Raw genomic sequence first — 26,014 nt, forward strand, 5'->3', positions numbered from 1 at the left:
CATTTGCTTGCTACTTGTTCTTCCATGTTGCTGTTTGCTTGTGAGTGTCTTTTGAGTATAGCTGACTATTCTTTCAGTTGAAAAAATACACTGTTTTCTGACCCCTTTTCCTGTTAAGTGATTACGGGCAGAACTTGTCCACACCATCCTACACCAGCCTGTTGATTTGTGCTTTTGTGGCATTTGCTTGGTAAAGGGCAGTTCTGAAGCATCGACTCTTTGAGGAGGCTCACAGCTGCGTATCAGGCATCTCATGCACTGAAAGTCTCTCATCATGCCAAACTTCTCCAGCTTCTACTGTCTGCTTCGGTTACCAGTGCTGCCCACCAGGAAAACACTCCACCCTGAGACCCCACAGATTGTAGGGCACCTGGAGCACGTGAGGCCTGGAGAACTGGGAAGAAGTTTTTGAGAGAGCTGAAGAAACCCTTTTCTACTAGTGAATGCTCTTTGGCAATTGGAATGGCTTAAATTATATCACCTTTAACAAAATGTGTAATGGCTGGGGACATCAATAAAGCTGTTTGTTTTTCCAGTTCTTTTGTAGTATCTTGAATTGAATATAGTTCAGAAAACCCAAGGAGAAAACAGATTTTTTTTTTTAATATTATGTGTTACTTTGGTCCTCTTCCAGGTCTGTCCTTAGAAAGTAATTTCAAATTGTGTTACTCCTAGTGTCCATTAATCACAGTGTTTAAATTACCTGTAATTGCTTTTTATTAGGAAGTTGTGTAATTTCTTTTTCAGGTAAGCCAACTGCAGTTCGTACAGTGTGTTTTTAAGACAAGACGCTATTTAAGAATATTGTTTTGGGAGTTACTACTTTACTCGCTGATACACTGCAATTTGTTTCATTAGGTTTTTTTGGATGTTTTTATTCTTCACCACCTGGTAAAGCCAAATGGGATGGGGAAGCATGGGCTTTGCAGCAAGAACTTAAAGAGTGGCAGCTGATTTAACTCATCTCAGGGTATCATTTTGCAGTTGAGTTGAGCCATTGATGACTTGTTTTGAATGACAACTTTTTTTAAAGTCCGGTCTCCTCCCCTTCACTTGCTGATGAGAGATTCTGAGTTGCGCATGTGGCTTGAGATACTGCTTTGCTTGTGGAACTCATGATTTATTGAGGAGAGAGTACCCTTGAAGAGATGGATATGAGCAAGGGAGCATGGCACTGTTTGTAGACAGAATCCTCAGTGCTTTATGGGCAGTCTTCCTGAAATCAGCAGCCTGCATTTGGAGGCCCTGGGGCACTAGCACTTAAAAAAGAAGAAAAACGGAGAAGAAAAAAAGAGAGAATAAATAAGACTTTTACGTTAGAAAAAGTTCAGCTGAAGATGGTGTTTTTGGCAGGTGCATTAAGTGGAGGTTTGTGGATTTTTGAAGCAATAAGAAGCAGCTGGACTTGTGCAAGTAATTTTTCTTATGGTAGTACACTTTATTAAGCAGAAATTTCGTTTTGTCTCGAGAAAGTGACCTGAATCATGATTCATTCCTGGAAGCTCTTTCCAAACATATGTTATGTTTCCAAACATAAGTTGTTGGTTTTGTGTTTTCATGTTCATCTTCAGATCAAGCAAGTTGTCATGCGCCGTTACAGAGGCTACACCTCTCGGCTGCTGTGGTCGGGTCCTTTGCTGGGAGAGGAGGTGGGGTTTTCCTGGAGTGCTGCAGGTTCTGCCCAGCTGTCCAGGCTGAGTGAAGTGTCAAACAGGAGGCTGGAGCTGCTTCTTGTTGTGACAAGAGGAAGGAGAGTGGGAGAACAGACTTTGAAGAAGAGAAAAATCTTTTGAGCAGCGTAACTGTTACCCTGTTAAGGATGCTACCTGACCCAGGCAGTCACAGAATCACAGAATCACAGAATAGTAGGGGTTGGAAGGGACCTCTGTGGGTCATCTAGTCCAGCCCTCCTGCCGAAGCAGGGTCACCTACAGCAGGCTGCACAGGACCTTGTCCAGGCGGGTCTTGAATATCTCCAGAGAAGGAGACTCCACAACCTCCCTGGGCAGCCTGTTCCAGTGCTCCGTCACCCTCAGAGGGAAGAAGTTCTTCCTCCCAGGAGATGGTGTCTGACACCCCCTAAAGCTATCAAAGGTGTTTGACTGAACACTTTAACAATTCTGCGTGCGGGATTTAAATATATTTTTAAATATATTCTGGCCTGTTGTGTGTCCAAGGCAGTAGCCTAGATTTGGCACTGAGTAGCCAGTTTGTTTTCGACAGTATAAAGGCACTGACGGTGCTAATTACTTACTATGTGTAATTATATATAAAAGCAACTGCAAATCATCACACTCCACTTGTTTCCTAGTCCAGATACATTATTGTTAATAACTGTCATGGTATGAGCAGAGAACAGGTACCTAGATGTTATTGTTTGACAAATTTTTAACAATGAAGACTCTGATTTCTTTTTTTGTTTATCTGGTAGCCTCTTTTAGATGTAGAAGAAAAGAGGAATCCGCAAGTGTCATTCAAATGAAGCTTATTTCTCTTAATAACTTTCTATTTAAAAACCCCAAACTAGGAACAGTATGATCCTAATTTCTGAAGAAACTGCTAGTGTATTAATGAGGCTCAGCTTTGAAGATATACCTGCCACAAGAAGTGAGCCTTGCTTTTACAGAAGTTACGAGAACAGAGTGCTGTTCTTCTATCAGTGCTATCAAAATTAATTCTAATTTCTTCTTTGACTAGGCCTAGATTTTTATTTTAAAAAATCTATACTTTTAATGATATAACCTCTGTCTCTTAGTCAGAAGTTATTACCCCAAAGGGATGGGAGAGAGCTTTTTGACTAACACTCAGCATAATATAGTAGACGTACCGACCAAACAAATTGTGAATTGACCTGTAGTCTGAAATAGAAAAACCCATTAAATTACTGCCCTTGAGGAACAACCGACTCATCTGCTTATATTATAGAATGTTATTTATAAGGAAAAGATAATTTTAGGTATGTGGATCAGTGACTTTAAAAAGAAAACAGAGATGTTTGTTATGTTGGGGGCTGTGTGACTGCCGAGGAATCTTTCCCATATAGCATGCTGTCAGTGGCAGTAGTTTTCTGGCAACATGACCAAGTAGCTGAATGTATTTAGCGATAGCTGTGTTAATTCTCAGCACAGCATGTAGACTTTGCAGCAGTGCATTAAGCAACATCATTAACAAACCAACGATTTGTTCTCTGACATGTTTTTTATATGTTTATGAAGAAGCATGGATCTTTGTAATTCTCCTCTGGAATAACAAGGCTCATCTGATGCAATTTTCGTTGAATACTTAAGTATTCTTGAGGGATATAGTAATTTCTGGAGCTGAGTTTTAATGCCGTAAATAACTAAAGTAAAACCTTTCTTTTTGATCTGTCACACTGTCAGGGTTTCAGGAATGCAGCTTCAGGAATGCAGCATTTCTCTCCTGGTGAAATAATGTAGCAGCTAAAGATTCTTCTCTTCAGATAATGTGTTGGTGGTTACTTGCTTTTGTAATTTAGGGTGTTTCTTACTTCCAAATGCAGGGATATCATTTGAGATACTGCTTACAGTAGTTCAGAAAATACAAGATTTTGTGGCAGAGATTTATTTTCCTGTGTATGCCTTGCCTACTCTAGTATGGCCTTTCTTGATGTTGCTGTTTTGTCTTGCCAGATGAGTTTTCTTTTAGGGTTGTGCTATAGGACAGCATGAACTTAAAGCCTGTTATCTTCACTGAAAGAAGGAACTCCTGACAGCGAAATGCTGGATCAAACACCTTTTGTCTTTTATTTTTCATATTTTTTTTTAATAAGCCTCCAGGTTTTAGTTAGTTTCCTTTTTTGGATTTTTTTTGTTCTGTCCACCTGAAACATCAGGTGGAAGCAGGGATAATGGCTGAGCTGAACAGAACTATTCTCCATCTGATGTGAGTTGATGTAAAATACTGTTGTGCATCCCCTAGTGAACCACTTTGGAGTTTTGGCATAAACTGTGTTATAATTTCAAGGTATTATTTAGGGTTTTTCCCTTAAAGCAGAACTGGTATGGATTATGCCAGAGTATGCTCTTCAGAGCTGTGACATGAACTTGGTCTGTCTAGTCTGCAGTAAACAGGATGCTGCTTCTTTCATTTAAGCGTTTTTAGTTTTGAAATTCCTTTCAAGAGACACTGAAATTGATTAGTTTTAAAATATTGAGTCTGGTAGTAAATTCAGTTGTAATAAACGTGGTGCCTAAGTAGAATAAAGGTGTGAATCACTTTCATGTGTGAGCTACTGTTCCAGTTCAACCAGTAGTCTTTTTGGGTGTCAGAATTTCCCTTCTGAGCTGACAAAATACAACTGCAGGCCAAATGCTTCCCCTGGCAGCCAAACACAAATGGGAAACAGGCTGTTCTTATGCAGGAACTGAGAAGGAAGGAATAATTTCCTTGCAGTCTAACAGTTCAGTTAAAAGTTATTACAAAAATCATTCTGTAGCTACATCTGCGATTTAGCTCTCTGCATGTGAGTTTTATGCCTTAAAAATGTCATGCTAGCTGATTCTCTCCATCTTGTGGATCTCGTATCTATACAGTTTCTCTGATTTGCTGTCCCTAACTTTCTCTTGCTTGTGCACATGAGAAACTGTACACATGCTCCATGTTGAAGTGTCTTTTTAATAGGATTGAAGTTTTAGCTCTGTAGGATTGAGGCTTTAGCTCTGATTACCTAACTGCTGAACCGGGTTTTAATTGTGATAGTGATTGCAAGGGCAGTCAAGTCCAGGTTATTAAAGATATTTCGGTCCCCTAGATGATCTGAGCCTTAATGTTTTCAACTCTAAGAAGGAACTGCACTGTTTACAGTAGCTACTGAATTGTTTAGTTCTTAATTTTAAAAGATTATGTGTTTTTGTCTAGTCTCTGCAGGTGATAGTCACTTTCAAGCTGGAGTTGTTTTCTATCTGTGGGCTAGTATACATCCCAATATGATGATACTTTATCCTTTACAGAGGACGTTATAGCCTTTAGAGCTATTACAGAATGTACTAAGAAATAATTTTTAAAGTGCTCCTGCAATTTTAGAAACTAAGCTAGATACAACAAATTATTTGTAATGCAGTATTACCTTTTTTTAATCTATCTGTGTCTCAGCAGACTTGCCCAGGACGGTGGATTGTTTCCTAGTGTAAATTGTTCCTAGTGTTTCCCAGTTCCTTTCTGTAGTAGACATAAACCTGTATGATGTTGGGAGATCAGCTTAGCCATGAGCATACAGTGCTAGCCACAAGGGCAGTAATGGAAAGAGAACAGATCAGGGTGGGAAGGCAGCATTTGCAGTATTACAGAGAGTCTCTTTTCACTGTTTAGTACAGACATTACAGGATTTCTGCATGTGCTCTACTTCTTGCCTTCTGCATGATTAAGTACTTTTTGGGCTGAAGAGCACAGTAAATGGCCTGTAATGACTTGGATGGATAAATTAATCTCTAGGCAAAGATTGTACCAGTTAATCCGTTCACTAGGAGACCATCTAAAAAATGAAATCTGAGATAATCAATTGAAGGTATATTTAAGGATAATCAAGGGAAGGTATATTTAAGGATTAAATGTACAATTACACTAAAAGTAGAATTAAGTGACCCTAAGCCTGCTACAGCAGCACTGACAATAACTAAGATAATCTAGCTAGTTTTGATTTTGTTTTTTTGATGGCTTTCTGGAATAGTTATTGTGTTGGCAAACAATCTCTAGTAAAACTGTTTATGCAAATATTTAAGAAAAATTTAACTCCAGTGAAAGCTATTGCATTTCGTTGAGTCACTCCCACCTCCAAAATGCATGTATTCCAGCTGCTATCTGTATAATTTATTTGAGAGTTATATTCTACTTCAAGTAAAACTATAAAGCTTAAATACAAAATTTGCATCTAATCTGAACAAACATGCGACGCCGATTCATGTGGCATTCCATAATTACTAGTGAAATTTAGTGAAAACTAATCATTGGAATATAAAGAACTTAGGTTGCCTTGTAGTAAGGCTGAAAAATTGAATTAAAATGGATCAACTGCTTACTCTGTTCATTATAAAACCTGTGCCCTCTGCAAAACGAACTCTGAAGCTAATGTTAATTTTATTTCAGGATTGTGTGCTAATTGGTTTGTTGTGCACCAATTGATTTGCTTTGTGCTGTCAGTTTTATTCCTTAGTATGTTTAGATTATGTGAGTTTGGCAATACTGCCCATTAGTAAGCTTACCCATCTCATTAAGACTGTCAATTACTTAGCTAGACTTCAGTAAGTTGGGCTGAAATCTTCTACAAAGAGTATTTGTCTGAGGTTGGAGTTGCTTTATCTTGCCTAGTGGAGCATCATCCAAACTGGCTTCAGCTGTTCCATCTAGTCTTGCTAGAAAAAAACCAGGGTTTTCTGCTTGTGGTGATGAATGCGAGTGGTTCTTTATTTGAAAAGTCCAGAATGTGGAAACAGCTGGGATGAAAATATTTAATTATAAAACTTTGTCTCAGAGGACGAGTTGGAAGGAGAAGTTGAAAGAGGCAGGGCTCTTCTACATTATAGTATGGAGAGACCGCACAGCCATCTTCAGAGTCTGAGATAGACCAAGCATTGCTCAGGCTGAGAACAAACCTTAGAAGCCTTTCGAGTAGAGTGTTCCGCTGGCCTCAAGAAGTTAGCTGTATGAAAGGTGACAATCTTCTAGGCTCAATTTGTGTTCTCCTGGTATGATATATAATGATTTATTTTTCTTTTGAAAGACTTGAGACTGTCTCTCATTTTATTTTGTGTGCGTGGCACACAAAATAAGTGTGGTTTGTATTATTTATGTGTGGCAGCAATTAGGATGTGTATAGTGAATGGGACATCTCTTTCCTCTTACAAATATGCTGGCATGTGATACTGCATACAAGAAATAGCACTGTGAGAACTCGATTTACATACAGAATTGTAATGCAAGACCAGATGGTTGTAAAGGTTAAATTTGTAGTTGTCCATCTTTATGTGCCCTCTTTGCATATGTGAATGGTATATTACTGACTAACGTGGTAGCATTTTTCTGCCATAAATTTGCTTGGCTAGCATACAGAGCGACATAGAAGAGAATTACAGCTGGCTGAATGACTACAGTTTTGTTTCTTCCTAACTTTTCAGTTACTGTGTTTTGCAAGCAGAATCAGAGTACTCCAGGCTGGGACCTCCAAAGGTCCTGCAGCTCAACACTGCTCAAAGCAGAGCTAATCAGGTCAGCTTGCGCAGGGTCATATCCAGTCAAGTCTTGAACACCTTCAACAGTGGAGGTCCCACAGCCTCTCTGCACAAATCGTTGCAGTTTCTCTAGAGATTTTATCAATGGGAGCAAAGGCTCACTTGACTGTGGTGCCTTCCCTTATCGGTGTGCTGTATTTTCTGCTGGTTGACTAACCACTGCCTGCTGGGTCCCTTACCAAAAAAAGTTTTTCTTTCACTGCTTTGTGGAAGTATGAGGCAAGTTGCTCCTAGTTCTCCAGGTTTCTCAACAAGGACCTAATTCTAGAGAGGATTCCTTTTAATACAGGGGGATGTCTAGAGAGTATAGCCTCTGCCATACTTTCCACCATGTTAGTTTCCTCTCACCAACCTGCAGCTCAGTAGAGTCTTTTGTCTTCAGGTCCCCAAAAGTTATAAGTATGTGACTTTCAGACCCCTCACAATCTCTCAAGTCCTGCCTGGCTAGTGATGGGAATGGCCTTCCACACCATGTCATTTGTAGGCTTGTGAATTCCGAGTAACTTATTTTGGTCAGTGTCAGATGCTGTATTTATAGGATTTTTGCTTTTGGAAAATTTGATTCTCAAAACAAAACTGAATACCTTTCAGGAAATTGTTCTTCATTAGTATCTGTATTGCATTAGAAATGGTTTTTTTTAACATTGTTTATGATGTGATACTGTATTTCTTACCTTTCTCTCAATGCAGATATGTTTCGTACAGTGTTATTTTTTTAGTGTCTTTTGCAATTTTTTTGAATGTAGAGAGACTTAAGAACTAATTCCCTTGGAATATTATTAAATGGTATCTTTTTTCACAGGTATTTTAAGTTCTTAAGGTTCATCCTCTTGCTCCTGACTACAGTCCTTTTTGTACTACATAAAAACTTTTTCATGCCTTAATGAAAAATCTTAGGATATTTTGCGGTAATTATATGAAGAATTGCCTTATGAGTCCTGTACAAGTCCTCAGTGTGTCCCTGTCAGGGTACGTATTGTCTCTGCTTATTACTGTGATGGAGAAAAGGCTGAGTTATGCAATGTCTTCTTTGCCTTAATCTTTACTGGTCATATCAGCCTTCAGGAATACCAGGCCTCTGAGATCAGAGAGAAGGTCTGGAGGAAGACTTACGCTTGTTGGAGGACCACCAGGTTAGGGAGCACTTAAGCTGCACATACATAACTCCAAGGGGCCTGATGGGATGCACCTATGAGCATGGAGGGAGTTGGCCAATGTTGTTGCAAGGTCACCATCTATTGTCTTGAAAGGGTCATGGTGTTTGTGAGATGTTGATGAAGACTGGAAGAAAGCAAATGTCACTCTAGATTCAAGAATGTCAAGAAGGAACATCTGAGTATGTTCTGGTAACTTCTGGGGAGCTGCAGGTTGGTCAGCCTCTCCTCGATCCATGAGAAGTTGGTGGAGCAACTAACCATGGGAAGCATTTCCAAACACATGAAAGACAAGAATGTGATCAGGAGTAGTCAGCATGGATTTACAAAGGGCAAATCATGCTTCACCAACATGATAGCCCTCTACAGTGAAGTGACTAGCTTGGTGCATGTGGGGAGACCAGTGGATGTTGTTAGCCTTGACCTTGATAAGGTTTTTGATTCTGTCTCCCATAACATCCTCGTAGACAACTGACAGTGTGGGTTAGACAAGTGGGCAGTGAGGTGGATTGAAAACTGTCTGAATGGCCAGGCCCAGAGGCTTATGATCAGCGGTGCAAGGTCCCATTGGAGGCCAGTCAGTAGTGGCATACCCCAGGGGCCAGTACTGGTGCCAGTATGTTCAACATCTTCATTAATGACCTGGATGGTGGGGCAGAGTGCACACATGGCAAGTTTGTAGATGATAAAAAAACCTCGGAGGAATGGCTGATGAGTCAGAGGGTTGTGCTGCCATGGAGAGGGACCTTGACAGGCTGGACAGAGAGGAATCTCATCAAGTTCAACACAGGGAAATGCTAAGTCCTGCATCTGGGGATATCTGGGGATAAGCCCCTGCACCAGTACAGGCTGGGGGCCAAGTGACCAGAAAGCTGTTCTGCAGAGAAGACCCTGGTCCTGGTGGACAAGGAGCTGTCCATGAGCTGGCAATGCATTGTTGTGGTAAAGAAGGCCTGCAGCATCCTGGGCTGCTTTAGGAAGAGTGTTGCCCATGGGTGGAGGGAGGTGATCCCTGCTTGGGGCAGGTGAGGCCATACGTGCGGTGCTGTGTGCAGTTCTGGGCTCTCCAGTGCAAGAGAGACCTGGATTTACTGGAGTGAGTCCAGCAGAGGTCTACAAAGATGATGAAGGTTCTGGAGCATCCCTCACATGAGGAGAGGCTGAGAGAGCTGGGACTATTCAGTCTGGAGAAGAGGAGGCTCGGGGGGATCTTATCAATGTATCTAAGTACCTGATGGGAGGGAGTGAAGAACAGGGAGCTGGAGTCTGCTCAGTAGTGCCCAGTGACAGGACAAGAGGCAGCGAGCACGTGAAAGTCAATCTGAACATCAGAAAATGCTTTTTTCACCATGCTCGGGGGGATCTTACCAATTTGTCTAAGTACCTGATGGGAGGGAGTGAAGAACAGGGAGCTGGAGTCTGCTCAGTAGTGCCCAGTGACAGGACAAGAGGCAGTGGGCACATGAAAGCCAATCTGAACATCAGAAAATGCTTTTTTCACCATGAGGAAGGTCAAACACTGGCACAGGTTGCCCAGAGAGGTTGTAGAGTCTGAATCCTTGGAGATACTCAAAACCTAGCTGGTCTTGGTCCTCAGCAATTGGTTCTAGGTGTCCGTGCTTGAGCGGGATGTGGAACAAGATGATCTCAAGAGGTCCGTTCCAACCTGAATGATACTGTGATTCTGTATATTCCATTCTCTCCCTCCCAACAAAGAAACAAGATGAGATCCATGTCATGCTTGACAGTACTGTTGCATGATACGGATTGTGAAGCATGTTGGAAAACGGAGCTCTGAGCCTTATAACTGAACTTGTTGGGAAACGGAGCTCTGAGCCTTATAACTGAACTAATTATCTAAAAACTGATGTACAGCACAGCAGTTAATTTGAAAAATTAACTTGTGGAAGAGGCTTTGGAAGAACAGAGGCAGGTTTGCCCTTTGACAGAAACATAGCTTTTAACTCTGTGATTCAACCCCAGGCTTGTAGAATTGTCTTTTTCCTGAAGATGTTTTTTGTAAAATGCAGAATGTTTCCATCCGAAACAACTTCTTTCCCTTACAGGTTTCATCTGTTAAAAAAGAATCAGCATGGTTTCTGATGAAGACTGCTGACTAGAACATCCATTTCATATCCCAGTGGATGACCTGTCCAAATTAATCGATCCCACTTGTAATGAAGTCGCCTGTTTAAAATCGATCTCTGCCGGCGTGTGTTTTCATGTCTTCTGCCTTTAAACTTTGAAGTGAATCCCTTCCTGGGATTTCTAGAAATGATCTGTTGTTTTCCATTCAGATTTTTCTGAAAAATCCTGGTGCTTCAGCTCAGTGTTGGAAACTCATTTTGATTAAAATGATTTTAAATACAAGTCCCTTTTTGGTGCTTGTTTGTAACTGGGTCGGTATTTGATTCTTGGGGTTAGCACCCAGGTCTAGCTGTGCTGTTCATTCCCAAGCTGAGCTGCGCACAGCTCCATAGCTTTATATTGTGCTCTGACCACACAGGAATGGAGCAAATCACTGCTTTCCTAGTTTGGCTTTGCAATTACATTTTACTGATATATTTTGTCTGGTAATTCAGAAAAGCTGCCATTAAAGGATAATCACTCAACATAATCTTTTGCGTGCTACTCTATGCTTGCACATTGGCTACTACTAAACTGCGTGCTGTTTCTGTGGAAAGAAAAAGAACTACAAACCCGACTGGACTTGTATGCCACTTTAAAGATACAGTAGCTTTCTATTTTGTGGCTGTATGTCCACACACCCTATGTTGTGCTTACGTGGTTGGGTTTTCTTAAAGAAAATATGCATTACTTAAAAAAGAAATGTCTGTTTTCTGTGCTCTTAAAAAGTAATTCAGTGATTACATAAGAACAGCTAATGAGAAAAGAAGAAAATAGAGGAAGGATATTGGTTACTGAAGATGACTGCTGTTCGGTTCCTGTAACATAAATTGTAAACTGCTGCTTAAGCTCTTATTTTCTTGGAAAGCGAGAAATGATGAAGACAGCTGATGTCATTCTGCACGCACTGAAGGTCACTAGTATGTTGATAACTCTAGTAGTAGAGTTGTGGGATTTTTGATGCCCTTGCACATGTTCTTAAAATTGGGGATAGCTGAGATAATTAAAATTATAGTTCTTACTGCAGAATGGCCGTTAAACAGGGTTGATCCTAATGTTGCATTCTACTTACCCTCCCTGATGAGCAGAAAATCTTTGATTTAAAACAATGCAAACACTGCTTTCCTGAGGTAGGAAAGGGTTGCTTGCCCTCACTCTGCACATTTTGTAGACTAGCAATGAGAGGCGATTGCTATTTTGTTAGTAACGGTTTGGAAGGCTTGGAAAACCTAAGATATATTAGCAGGAAAAAAAGAAGGATTTCTGTCCCTGGCTGAATCTGCAATCTTCAGGAGAAGAAGAAGATTCTTAGTATATGATTTAGTCTGTGAACTTGTCGATGTGTAATTTGTTTATTTTCTGATGCTGTTAACAAGTAAAGGTTATGCAGCTGTCAACACGTTCACTTGGAAGTTTGTTACCTGCTAGCGTGTTCCCCCTGTCTCAGGCTTGTGCACACTCACACACAGTCGTGCCCCCTCCGTCCTGCCCCGTGCCAAGAGAGCAGCCCACCAGGATATCCTCTGGGAAGCAGCAGCACCATTTCCCAGTTGGAGCTGTGCGCAGTTAAGCTTGCTGATCTCGATGCCATGTGACTAGAAACGCAAGGAGCAGATTGACATCCAGCACACACTCTCCAACTCATCGGATAGCCAAAAAACAAAAAAAGGGGGGGGGGGGGGTGTGGCAGTGAGGAGGGGAAGTTCCCTTGCTTTTTTTCTAGCGCTGTTAATTCCTGCTGGAGCTTGTTTGCTGCGAGCTGGGTTCGTGTTGCAGTAGCAGAAGCAGCAGTGCTTATTCGCTAGCTCAGTGCTCTCAATGAGGTCAAGCTGGATCAAAGGGAAACCTCCTGTGGAAGCATCTACTGTAAGTTCTGATTCGGCTTTTTCCATGCTCCCTCCAAATGAATCATTCGTAGCCTGTACAGCTGAGCTGGGCTTCGGTGCTTTATGTCTCCCCGACTGATAATTTTGTATGAGGTTGTCAGGTTTTATGTTAATTAAACTTGTCAGTAAGGAGTCAGTTGGAAGATAACACTGTGCATTTTGGGAGGAAAGGGCTTACTGTTCTATCCTTTTGTTTTCTGAGGGACTGGGAAGAAGAAAGTGTGGTTTTGTCCTTTTGAAAAGCTCCAAGCTGTTGAGGTTACAGCTCACCAGATTCTGTTTTATGTAATCTACATATTCTACTTTCTAAATAAAGTAATTGTAAAGTGTGTTTCAGATGTCCTTAGATTTCACCAAATAGCTGTTCTTTTGGGAATAGCTACCTAAACATTTATTTAATTAAAAAAAAAAAAAAGAGAGAAGGAGAAAACACTTTATTCAAGTCCTGGAAACATCTGTAGTAACTAAATTTCAGAGACATTCTCCTTACACAAGCTGCTGTTCACCTGAGGGGTCTTCTAGTGTGATCATTCAGAAGTATTACTTTGAAACCTATTTCTGAATATCAGCTGGTTTTAATGAAGCTTTTCAGTTGCAAAGACTTTCACAGTGAGATGAAAAATTTCTCATTTTGTGTAACGAACTAGCTGTTTCTGCAAAAATGCTATATAGCATGAAGGAATGCTAACATTTGTAGCTAGCATGGAAATCTTGGTGAATAATGAAATGCTGGGATGTAAATTTTTCAGCTATATAACTCAACTTTTTTAAGTACAAAAAACTTAGCTGGAGATATACCTGGAAGGCTTGCAGAGTGTTTTTAATGAACTGAACAAGATAATTACTACTTCATGGAATTGCCTTACCCCCCAAAATCTAATGTCTTTGGGTTTTTTTCCAAAGGTGTGTACTTTAATTATAGTCTTCTTTTCATCTCCTTCAATTAATAGTTTTGACTTTCTTAGATATATAACTTGGAGGTTGGATAGATGAAAGGAGAAAACTAGTGTGAAATCAGGTCATGCAATATCGAGGTGTGAAGTATGAATATTTGCTGGAGAGTTTTATGAAACAAACTCTTGAAGACTCATTTTCAACAGTGTACTTCTATTTAGTAAATAGAAGGTCTGTTGCTTCAGTATGCTGTGTATTTTTCTGGCATCACTGCAATATTAATATGAGAAGACAGCATGTAAATTAGCATCCGATACTTACTACTCTTGTTCTGAGGATAGGATCAAAATGCTCTGTGAAGCCATCACTGGATTTTTTTATTTTGAATTTGTACCTTTTCTTGGTTTTAACACGGGCTGTCTTTGGTTCCGTTGAGACAACTCCATTTTTAAACATATAGTGGAAAAAAATCCTACTGTATGTTTTTGTCCAGATGGTGATGTTTCTTTTCATTTCAGCATTCAGCTTCGGAGTTGATCCTAGTTGAAGATGAAATGACAGATACGGAAGATAATGAAGAGGAGGATTTAGGAGTCATGGATGATCAACGTAGCGTAATTCTCCACCTCATCTCTCAGCTCAAACTTGGCATGGACCTTACTAGGGTACGGATACTGTATCTGTCGTAGAATTGTTCATTCTTTTTTCTTCTTCTCATCCTTCTGTTTGTGTGTGCACGTGCACGCATGTGATTCCTGTTGAGCGTGTTTTGACCCTGTGTCCGATGAAGTTTGCCCCTTCATAAAGGGTGTGGTTCCAGAGAGCTATGGAGTGCTGTCTCCTGCTAGGCAGGCTTTCACAAGAAGTGAGTGCATCAGATATTTTAGGGATGAGGGGTTGCCTGGAGGGGAAAGGGAAGAAAAAAGAAGAAAAAACCCCTGAAATTCTTCATCTCCCCCCCCAAGTCTTTCAAAGCAATTGAAATATTGTGTATGTATCCTACATGTATCTGAAGTCAAGGTGTACTGAGTGTGTGAGGAACCATACTGTCAATTTTATGGGTGAAGGAGCTATGTGCTCAGGTTACTGCTTTGTGGTTTGGATTCCATTTACTTACTTGGGAGCTTAAAAAAAAACATGATAGGAATTACAGTCTTCAATGTATCACTGTTCCTGTCTGTGCTAAGCAGCTCACCAGTTTAACCTTCTGTGCGACCTTCTGGTCCTGGAACTAGTATTGTTATGAGTTTATCCATACTGATATGATCAGAGCAGTTATGGTGTCTGAGAAATTTCCCATAAGTCCTTAGGGTTTTGGAAGTGGGGCAGATGTTCTGGAATCAGGGAATGCCTCTTTTTGAATAGTCCTACATTTCAGCGAAACCTTCTCATGGGACTTAATAATCAAGTAGATTTTTGTAAAGATAGGGAATACCCTTTCCTTCCACAAAGGTTTTCTGCTTTTAAAAAAAGGCAAATAAAACCTCTGTAACCCAGTTCCCACAAATAAGAAGAGCTCATTCTGACTTACTTATTCTTCTCATGGGTATTTGGATATTTTGAAGAGTTCATCTGCTTTCCTTTTGGTCTCACATACTAATCAAAATATGTTTTTACTATCACTTTCTTACAAAATAAGGCTTTCTCAATATAGTCTTTTTGGCTTCCTCTGGAGCAACTGATAGTATTTAAGAATAGTTTTAAGACTGAGCAATTCTGCGATCTGTTGCTAAGTATAGCTATTGAATAGCTGCACAGAAATTAATATTTTGTTGTAAACAGAACAAAAGTTTCATCATTTCATTTGTGAATAATTTATACCTGTCACTTCTTGGTATGTCGGGGGTTATGTACAGTTCATTTTCTTTTTTTTTTTTTTTCCTTACATTTCTCAATTTTTTCATAGCTCTTCCTCTTTTCTGTGTTGGTTTGCTAAGGCTGTCTGAGTCCATAGGGTTTAAACCAGATTAAGATTCCGTATCTGTCGTTCTTGTGTTGTCAAAACATTTTATCTTTGGTAATGAACAAGATTTTTCTTCCCTGATTTCCACTGTCATCTTTTTGTCATGGCAGAAGAGGCAAAAACCCCAAAGACAGGCAGTTAATGTAAATGAGAGAAATTCCTGTAAAAAAGAGAAGTGTAGACACAAGAAAATTAGGAAGGTAAATATGTGTGATAACTTATTTCTTACATAGTGTTCTTAGAGCACAGTTTTTGAGGATAGTAATGAATATTGTCAGATCTGTAGTGTGGCAAAATATTAGTATGCATGAATTGTATACACAGTATGTAATACCCACAGTCTGAAAAGAGGAACAGGCATATGGCAGTTAGATCCATCTCTGGTCTGTGTGATGCACGGATACACATATGATGAGTATTAATGAGACATGCCACATGTGCACATCACTTTTCTGACCATTTTGAGGATTAGAAAAAATAAATTACGAGACAGCTGGCTGCTTTTTTTATTAACTTTGCTTCCTGACATGAGGCCCTTAGGGCCACAAATGTGACGATGAAGCTTGGTTTGTTGGCTGCATCTCTTCTCATTTTTCATTATTCTTCTGAAGGTCAGATTTCAGATAGCCTTGATGCTAGTCAGCTTCTGCTGGAAGTGGTTGTGGCACAGTAGCTGCTGATACCGAGGGTGTTTTATATGTTTCGATTTTCCTGTGCCTTCTTCCTTAGGGTTGTTTCTTCGGTTCGTTTTGTGAGCGATGGATTGTAACACGATACACACATGAACTCTTCTGAGCCCTTGGTGGCTTTTGGTTGTGGATGTATAATCATTGCCTTCGTGTACCATATCAGAGGAAACAGCATCTTTTCCTTTTCCTACGGAGTGCTTGCTTATGTTAGTGTTGGCCTTGCCTGCGCTGACATGAATTTCCCACAGTGATGATAGCCACAGTTAATGTGGCAGAGGTGCTTCGCTGTTAAAATGTGTCATGCTGATGTGCCTTTTAATGAGGATTTAGTTAAACAGTAAAAATCCACTGTGAAGGAAGACACCCGCAATGAAGTATTACATGTGCGTGGGGATTTGCTAGAACAGGCTAGGCTCTGCGTTTGCCGGATAGACTTCAATAGCTGCTACAGGGAGTTGGGGGGGGAGCAGTTCACAGCAGCAGAACATAGTACAAAACTGGGCTAGGACTTCAAACCTCATTTAAAATCGGAATTGCTGGGCAAAAAATAAGTCTCCAAATTGTCAGTTCTTTGGACTTTTAAAAAATGAAAAATAGCGCCAAAAACCACTGACAGCTTGATAAATTTGTCGGCAAATGGCATCTAATGGATTGCAGTTAATGCTAGCAGTTTGTACAGATGGGTGATCGCTCCCCCGCATTCCCTCACCGTCCCTACGCAGTTAATATGTGCTAAAAATAAAGGGCTGCCATTCTCTGTAAAAGCGCTGCCAGTAATTCTGCAGAGTATCAACCTGTTGTAAATTAGCATTGTAGTATGTTCAGGATGTTGTAAGTTTTCAATTTGCCTGTCAATATACTTTTACCTTGTAATTTTAAAATATAAATGGGATGAAAATAGCTTGTTGTATTTTCACAGTGGCACGGATGGTGGTGGAAAGCTTTTGTACCTCTAAGAAAAGGACATCTCAGCATGGGGTACCTGGGTCAGATTGTCTGAAAAAAGTAAGGAATGGTGCAGACAGCCATGTTATGGCTCACAGTAAATAGCAGTGGGGATAAATGTTCTTAAGAAGTCATGCTCTTATTTTTCTCAGTTGCATTTGGATCTAATTAAGTATAGGTGAATTCAAACCTAAGAGATTACGATCTAGCTTTGAACTAATATCCTCTTTTTAACCTCAAGGAAGATGGAAGAATGCCTGTTAAATTGCTTCCTTTTCATGTGAAAGAATGAGAACAGAGATTATTCTAACATTTTAGAATGTAATCAGGAGATTTTTTGCTTCAGACCTAAGCAACTTGGTATTTATTTTTTGTCCATTTGGTTGTCATGGTGGCTTTTTCTCAGAGGAAAAAAATAGACAGTTTTGACCTTTTTATGCAATTACAAAAAAAAAAAAAAAATTTCTGTGTTCTAGTCCATAACCCATGTAAAGAACGTAGGTCTTAAGTGTGTTTTTCTGGACAGTGCATTCTGTTTGGCTGCAGAAGGGTTGAAAAACTCATTCCTTTGGAAGCCAGGGCACTAGCACAAGTGCATGACAGTCCAACGCTGGAAAGAAGATTGCCATATGTTTCTAAATTTGCTTATTTCTGCAGAAATCAAGATGGGGCCAATTAAAAAATAATAGAGTGGTGTGTTGTTGTTTTTTTTTTTTTTACTATGTGTGTTGTGGTGTTGCGTATTGAAACATTGAGGCTAGGAGATTATTTAGTAAAAAGCAGTGTTTTCTAGGCATATTTTTGTAATACTGGAGTTGTGTAAGCTTTAAAACTCAAATATTTTTCACTAGTAGTTCTTCCTTCTTTTGTGGAAAAATTAAATTATTCTGTGTTTTGCAGTGGATCCTTTCCTGCTATAATTAAGGATATAGTTTCCATTTTAGTTAGGCTTTTAAAGCAAGAAAATTTGAGCTGGAGTTTAAGCTTTATTCGGATTTTAAATTGATTCTTGAAACTGAATAATAAGAGTCCAGTGATTCGCAACATCTCATTTAGTGGCTGTGTTGGTGTAGCTGTGTTAAGTGTGTAGCTGCAAAGCGCACAGCTAGTGCTTGAGAGAGCAGATAGGAGGACTAGATGGGCAAGTCAACAGGATGAAACCACAGCAGTCTTAATGTTGTACCGTAAAATCTGCATCATCTTAAGGATGATCTGTAGTTTTCTTCTCCTCCATTTGTGCTAATAAAGGTCACTCTTTTTAGAGAAAGACACTTGGACATAATGAGATGCAGAGAGCTGTTTGTTCAAATGAGTTTCTCTGCCCTTTCAAGCCTGTGCAGTGAACTCATGATGGTCACTGCTAGTGTTTCTAGACAGCAGTGATGGTTTTGGGGTTTTTTTTCAGTGTTTTGCTGTCAGTTTCCCCTTTGGTAACCTGATCTTTGACTGTACAATTAATATTAAAATGAGATCCTGTTTTGAGGGTCAGTAGTGCTGAATTGCATTTTTTTAAGATTATATTGGATAATGAGTATTTGGTCAGTATGAGAATGCTGCAAGTAAGATGGAATTGTTTGAAGAGCTAAAAATACCTTAAGAAAATGTATTGCTTTTCTAGTTTGCCTTCCAAAGTTTTAGATTTCACATCTAAAAACCAGTCTCCTCAGCCCGTTGCTGTCACACCACCATGGGGACTGTAGGCTGTCTTTAGCACTCAGTCGTTTGCCACTCCTGGTGTAAAATTAGGGTCCTGCATCTTTTGGGGCCTCAGTAGGTTGGTAACAGAGAGCACGTAGAGTCCTCAAGGCTTACGGAGTAGGTGCAGAGAGATACTACAGATGGAACTTTGCTTGATTTAGATCTAAACTTGTAAGATTTATTAGCCTATAAAAGACGGTATGTATGTAAGTAACATACAGAAGAGGAGAGAGAATGAGCGTGTATGTTACCAAATGGAGCGGTGATCTGGTGGGTAGGATTTTGGTTTTGTTTTTTGTTTTTCATTTTTTTTTCAGTCATGGTCTGTTGACTTACTGTGTAGCTATTAAGACTGTTTGAGGTGATGTGAGTGGAATTTTTTTTTCATGTTTACAAGTTTTATTTGAAAAGAATTAAATGATGAATAAAAGTTTGGCAGGTTCTATTTGATTATCCATGGGATCCAAAAGGACTGAACTGTGCTTTGGTCCCACTTAGAATAGGAAGCCGGAGCAGCAGGGGGGAAAGCAAATGTGTTTATTTGAATGGTGGCTCCCTGCCTGCAGTAAATAACCTTTGCTTTTGGGAAAGGGAGAAAGTAAATGCAGTGAAGAATTAAAGAGAAAAGCAGGAGAGTTGCTTTAATACAGGACAGCTGTTGGGTTTGCATCTGGCATCACTGAGCAAGGACAAGGGGCAATGGGCACAAACTGAGGCACAGGAAGTTCTGTCTGAACATGAGGAGGAACTTCTTTCCTCTGAGGGTGACGGAGCACTGGAACAGGCTGCCCAGGGAGGTTGTGGAGTCTCCTTCTCTGGAGATATTCAAGACCTGCCTGGACGGGGTCCTGTGCGGCCTGCTGTAGGTGACCCTGCTTCGGCAGGGGGGTTGGACTAGATGACCCACAGAGGTCCCTTCCAACCCCTACTATTCTGTGATTCTGTGATTCTGTGAGCCACTTTGATTCTAGACAAATCTGTGTGTGCCGGAAGTTCCTTGTAGGTCGTGCAGGAGTGACCTCTGAGTGCCCCTGGGATGGTCCTGCGCAAGGTGTGGAGGGTGAGGGAAAAGGAATGGAGAGAAAGTATTTTACGTCCTGTAGCCCTTCTCTGCCTTGCAATGCACTCCAGGATATTTGACTGAAAACTTTTAACAAAGTGTTTTTCCTAAGTGGGTGACTTTGGCAACATCTGCATTGCTGGGTGAGCCACTAGAGACTGCACCCAGATCCCGCAGGGCTGGCTCCCTCCAGTGCAGGCTGCCTAGTGCTCAGTCCCAGGTGTTTTCTGGGCGCCCTGGAGCCTCTCCAGTCCCAGGGCATTGATGTAACAGTCTGTGCAGTTTTCGTTTGTCTGAAATAAGGTGAAGGCATGCCGGGGCCTACCACAGTAGTATGTTGCGATCTCAAACTGAGGACACATACCGTGTGCCTGGGGGTGACAGGAGAGCATAGGGGTGGCAAGAGTTCGGCCTGGGAGGTGGGAGGGGACATGGCACATACGATGACAGTGTAGGGCAGAGGGAGTTAAACGGGCGGTGTTTTCTTGCCTGTAGCCTCTTGGGAAGGGTCCTTCGCATGGTTTTATGCTTGGAAACACACTTGAGATTTGGGTTTGGTTGGATCTAGTTGGCTTGGCTTGCTAGAGGCTGGAAAGGAGCTGATACATATGCAGTGAGTGGTCAAGGGCCCAGGAACGAAATTGGAAGCCCAGCTGTTTGCCAGAATGGGTAGGTGTACCCCTTACACTCTCCACTGCTGATATTTGTGATATGTATTTTTATAGAAAATACTCATCTTTCACTGGTTTGGGAGGATTTGCCCCTCCTGTTTTGGAGGGTTATGATTAGTTGAGTTTGTTGATGTTTGATGAGAATCAGTTGACATCAAAGTATGTTTTTATGTCCTGTAAACAAGGAGAACAATGGTTGGTTTGTTAACTGAGAGGAGAAGAAAAGGCAGATTTCCACAAGAGCGGAACAGCCTGTGCCTGTTGTGTGAGCTGCTGTTGAGAACCATAATGAAATAGGAAGCAGCCTGCATGGCTGTCAGAGTCGCTGCTTTTTTCTTCGCTCGTTATTTACACTGCAGAGAAAATGAAATCGCTGTGGCAGGGAAGGAAAATGCGCTGTCGTGAAACTTGGCAGGGCCAGAACTGCAGCTGTCTTATCTGTTCTCCCCCCCCCTCCCCCCGTGGTAGTATGATCATGGGGAAATCATATCTGCCTTTGTCTGCTTTGCATACAGGTAGTGCTTCCAACATTTATTTTGGAGAAAAGATCCCTGCTGGAGATGTATGCAAATTTCATGGCCCATCCAGACCTGTTTTTGTCAATTGCAGCTGGAGCCACTCCCGAGGAAAGAATTATCTGCTTTGTGGAGTATTATCTCACAGCTTTTCACGAAGGCCGAAAGGGAGCGGTTGCCAAGAAGCCCTATAACCCTGTTATTGGTGAAACGTTTCATTGCTCGTGGGATGTGCCTAAAGATAGAGTGAAAGCATTCAGAACTAACGGTGCCTCCACGGTTTCTAAGGACCCAACCAAGGAGTTTGGCCAGGAGCAGTCCACGTGCTACAAGCTGAGGTTTGTAGCTGAACAAGTATCCCATCATCCACCAGTATCTTGCTTTTACTGTGAGTGCAAAGAGAAGAAAATGTGTGTGAACGCTCACGTATGGACCAAAAGCAAGTTTATGGGCATGTCAATAGGTGTTTCTATGGTAGGTGAAGGTAAGAAATGTGCTTTTATTTTGGTTTTTTTGAGCTAATGTTGTGGGTGTCAACAGAAATCCAGATGTTTTCCTGCTTGCTCTCCCTTTGACCTTTCGTTTGAACCTTGTGGCTATTTGCTTTTGTGAAGTTTGGAGTTAAAACTGGAGGGTTCATAGAACTTTTTTTTGTCCAGGCAGAATGAGACACGCACATTACATATATAAAACTGTGCTTAGATTTATGTGAGTCTGTTAACATACGGCTATGGTTCAGGTATAATTAAGTTGCTGTAACAAATGGCTACTGACAGCATATTCTGAAACAACATTTTTATTTGTCTTGCTCACTTTTAAAGTAATAGGCAATTCAGTGTGGGACAGTTGCACAACTGGAACAAAGCAATAGGACAAAACATGTTTTCACTTAAGCCTGACATTCTTTTTACATAGTTTCTGCAAAGAATCATGGTTTCTGTAGTGTTTACAAAGTGTATTATGTCAAGCTTTATAGAAAGTCATGTGGTTGAGGTATAAATCGTGATTTGCTATATCATACGTATACACTCTGCTTTGTGAGAAGTCATTGCTCAGCATGAATGCAGAAATACAGGGAATCATAACAAATTCTTAATGGATGATCTGAACTGATAAGCACACCTGTACCAGTGTTGTTACTGACTGCTAATGTATTGATTTAATGTTTCTGAGCAATGTAGTCAGTCCCTTGTGCCGTTTGAGGGTAATTTCCTCTGTATGGTTTTCAGTGTTTTGTCTTAACTAGTTTTTAGACTGCAGTCTCAGAAGTACTAGGACAACTTAGAGTAAATGCTTCTTTCTTTTCATCATTATGTTAAATACTGTGATACTAAAGGTAGTAAAAAAGTAGAGTGGGAAATGCAGTGTTTCGGTTTTGCTTATTAATAACAACAAAACAATTGTGGTGAGAATGTACAGATATGTTCTGCTGCTTCTACTAGCTAGAACTAGTGAACAAACTCAAACGGTAGAAAGGGCTACAGTAGCTTTTTGCTGATGGCAATATATTCCCTTTTTTTGTAGAAGAGCCATGAATCATAAAATCATTAAGGTTGGAAAAGATCTCTAAGATCATCAGGTCCAACCATCAAGCCATCACCATCGTGTCTGCTAAACCATATCTTGAAATGCCACATCTACACATTTTTTTGAACACCTCCGGGGGTGGTGACTCCGCCACCTCCCTGGGCAGCCACTTCCAATGCCTGACCACTATTTTAGTAAAGAAATTTTTCCTAATACCCAATCTAAACCTCCCCTGACACAACTTGAGGCCAACTTCCTTACTACTGGATTTGATATTGTTGCAATAGTTAAAAGTCTATAATAGCATGGCTGTTTCCTTCTTCCTATGATTTAGGTATTTTGCTTTTAATACGGAGTTAAGGAATTTGGGAAGGGAGTGTCAGGAAGGAAACTGGTCTTTCTGTCTGTCTCCTGACAGTGCGACTGCCACCCTGAGTCATTGGTTTAACTTGCTGCATTTTTCTGGTAGATATTAATTTCTGGTACTCTTTTTCTCAGTGAAGGGAGCTATTTAATAGAAATAAAATTAAACACAAAGTCACTTATAATTATGTAGGAGTAGAGAAATTTCTTTTTCTTGCTGCTAGCGCACACAGTTCCCTGGGATTGGGGGTGTCTACTGTGGGGCTTATTTAAGACTTCAAAGCCCTGATGTGTCCCAGTTTTGAGAAAAAGGGTCTAGGAATTAACCACTTCCCTACCCCAAGGATAGTTTAATATGTGTTTGTGAGAATAAGTTCTCCCCATCCCCTTTTTTTCTTCCATGATCCTGGAGATGTGTCCCAGGAGTTGAGGCAGGCTTTGGGGACCATCTGCAATGGTGAGCCTTTTTATTGCAAAGTTTGCCGCTGTCTTCATGATGGGCATTTTGGGAACAAGTTTGGGTTTACCAATCTATAGATATCATTCATCTTTTTTGTTCTTGTAAGCAGTGCAGAAGGAGCAGCTTCACAGTGACAGTATTTCTGGGAAGCGATGGAGGAACTCCCGTGCAGCCCAAGCATTGCTGTTACATTTTGAGGACTGGCAATGGGCAGCAAGAAGTTGTACCACTGAAGCTTTTCTATCATCTGAAAACAGCCAGCTTAAACCTCACAGACTCAGTTTAAAATGTTTGCTTCGCAGTGCAGTTTCTTCACTCAAAACTATGCTTTTTACAATTTAAAAAATTTATTTTAGTCCAAGGAGAATCTTCCCATTTAAGTTGGTGTGTAGATTTGTCAAGCTGTGCAGAATCAGAATCTGCTGCAGGCATTTCTTTCTCATGTGCTGCAGAAGTGGAAGTTCTGTATTAGACTGAGGTCAGCGTGAGTACTGGGGAGTAAATTGCTGAACTAAGAAAAAGTAGCCGCTGGACTTAAAATGTAGAAAAACATTTTTATGTATTTACACATCTGGTAACACAGAGCGTCATCATTTTTCAATGTGAAACATAATTTGGAGAATTTTCTCTGTACTTAAGGGCATTTTATGCGTTGCAGGATTTCAAATGGGGTGAGTTAGTCTGGCAAGCCGTAGATTGTGGAAAGATGCTGTTAGTCAGAAGGTATGTGAAGGTAGTTAAGATAGGTAAAAAATAAAGTTAGCTACTAGGAGAAGCCTTCTTACAACAAGCTTGGCTGATGAGCTTGTAGAATCTTGTTTTAAACTGTTAAAATCAGATTAAAGGAGTTTCTCTGAAATGACTGAAGTACGGCTGATCCTGCTTTCAATGAGAGACAAAATGACATCTCATAAATCATAGCAGTCCCTGGGATTTGTTTCTTTTTTTTGCTACTGTGCGTTGGATAACCAAATTAATCATGTGCTGTTGATTTTTTTCACAGAATCACAGAATGGTAGGGGTTGGAAGGGACCTCTGTGGGTCATCTAGTCCAACCCCCCTGCCGAAGCAGGGTCACCTACAGCAGGCTGCACAGGACCTTGTCCAGGCAGGTCTTGAATATCTCCAGAGAAGGAGACTCCACAGCCTCCCTGGGCAGCCTGTTCCAGGGCTCCATCACCCTCAGAGGGAAGAAATTCTTCCTCATGTTCAGACGGAACTTCCTGTGCTTCAGTTTGTGCCCATTGCCCCTTGTCCTGTTGCTGGGCACCACTGAAAAGAGTTTGGCCTCATCCTCCTGACACCCACCCTTGAGATATTTATAAACATCTATTAGGTCCCCTCTCATCCTTCTCTTCTCCAGGCTGAACAAGCCCAGCTCCCTCAGCCTCTCCTCGTAGGAGAGATGCTCCAGTCCCCTCATCATCCTTGTAGCTCTCTGCTGGACACTGTCCAGCAGCTCCTCATTTTTCTTGAAGTGGGGAACCCACATCTGGACAGAGTACTCCAGATGGGGCCCCACTAGGGCAGTGTAGAGGGGAAGGAGAACCTCCCTCGACCTGCTGGCCACACTCCTCTTGATGCATCCCAGGATCGCATTAGCTTTCTTGTTGGCAGCCAGGGCACACTGCTGACTCATGGTCAACCTGTCATCCACCAGGACACCCAGGTCCCTCTCCACAGAGCTGCTCTCCAGCAGGTCAGCCCCAAGCCTGTACTCATGCATGGGGTTGTTCCTTCCCTGGTGCAGGACCCTGCATTTGTCCGTGTTGAACCTCATCAGGTTCCTCTCTGCCCAACTTTCCGGCCTGTCCAGGTCTTGCTGAATGGCAGCACAGCCTTCTGGTGTATCTGTTTTTCTTTTTGTCTTGTCCCTTCCACCTCTGGTTTTTTTTTTTTTTGCCAGTATGAGCATTCAGCCCTTTTTTTGGCTGTTGTTGGAGTTCGCTTACATACATGTGAGGGGGTGCTTTTGACTTTTTGCTAGATCAGTAAGGATTTTAGATTCTGCATGATGCTGCTTGAAAGGCAGTTTCCTTGAGATCTCTAATATACTTGTGTCCATTCTGAGACTTCATATAAATAATTCTGGTGTTAGTGTAATTTCATTACACTGTGCATTCATTCAGTACTATTTGATGCATGTTTAAAAAAAAAAATCCTTCCCAAGAGAGCATTAAAGAGCTGCGATTCGTGTTTTGGATAATTCAGAGGTAGGGAGTGACCGTCTTGTTAAGATTTTAACAGAATAATTTTGTTTGCCCTGTAACTTTGTTGTGACCTTAATGTTGAATACAAACAACTGCGATGTGTTTTGAAACTTTGCTCTCTGCCGAATAGTTTTGTGTGTGTCCTTCAAAGAATTCAGTGAAGCTTTTTCTGCTGCACTTGGCTGTGTACAGAAATAAAGTAGTACTGAGTTTTTGGACCTATATTGTGTAAGGAATATGCTGGTAACGTTTCTGTGGTGCTTTTGAAGTGCATTTTTTTAACTTGTTACAATGCCTTTAGAGGTGTAGAGCATGTTGCTTTTTATGCTTGTTGTTAGAAGCAGCAGTGGATATGCTGAAATAGGATGTCATGGAAGTGCAAAGGCTTCTATGAGCGTTTAAAGAATTAGGGGATTTGAGGACAGTATGGTCCTGTCATGCAAAGGGTACGCCTCAGTATCTTAATTGTACAATTTTTAGTGTATGTTGCACCTCAAAGTGACTTAAGTTCTCCCCCCCATCTGTGATTTTTGTTTGTTGATTTGAAGTAAATAGCAGTTGCAGAAATGCAGAATGAGTAGGAAGGCCCTGCTGGAAATCCGTGTGAG

At 41.0% G+C, this 26,014-nt stretch overlaps 1 protein-coding gene across 2 annotated transcripts in view; it reads left to right on the forward strand.

Moving 5' to 3' along the window:
* Positions 1-26,014, forward strand: part of OSBPL10 (oxysterol binding protein like 10) — a 138,024-nt gene that overhangs the window by 99,488 nt on the left and 12,522 nt on the right. For both annotated transcript variants that reach the window (XM_075418958.1, XM_075418957.1), the window contains 2 exons: positions 13,824-13,970; positions 20,847-21,330. In XM_075418958.1, the coding sequence (XP_075275073.1) occupies positions 13,824-13,970; positions 20,847-21,330 (631 nt within the window). The remainder of the gene's footprint in view (positions 1-13,823; positions 13,971-20,846; positions 21,331-26,014) is intronic.

The sequence above is a fragment of the Opisthocomus hoazin genome, chromosome 4 (genome assembly GCF_030867145.1).
Source record: "Opisthocomus hoazin isolate bOpiHoa1 chromosome 4, bOpiHoa1.hap1, whole genome shotgun sequence".
Classification (NCBI taxonomy): domain Eukaryota; kingdom Metazoa; phylum Chordata; class Aves; order Opisthocomiformes; family Opisthocomidae; genus Opisthocomus; species Opisthocomus hoazin.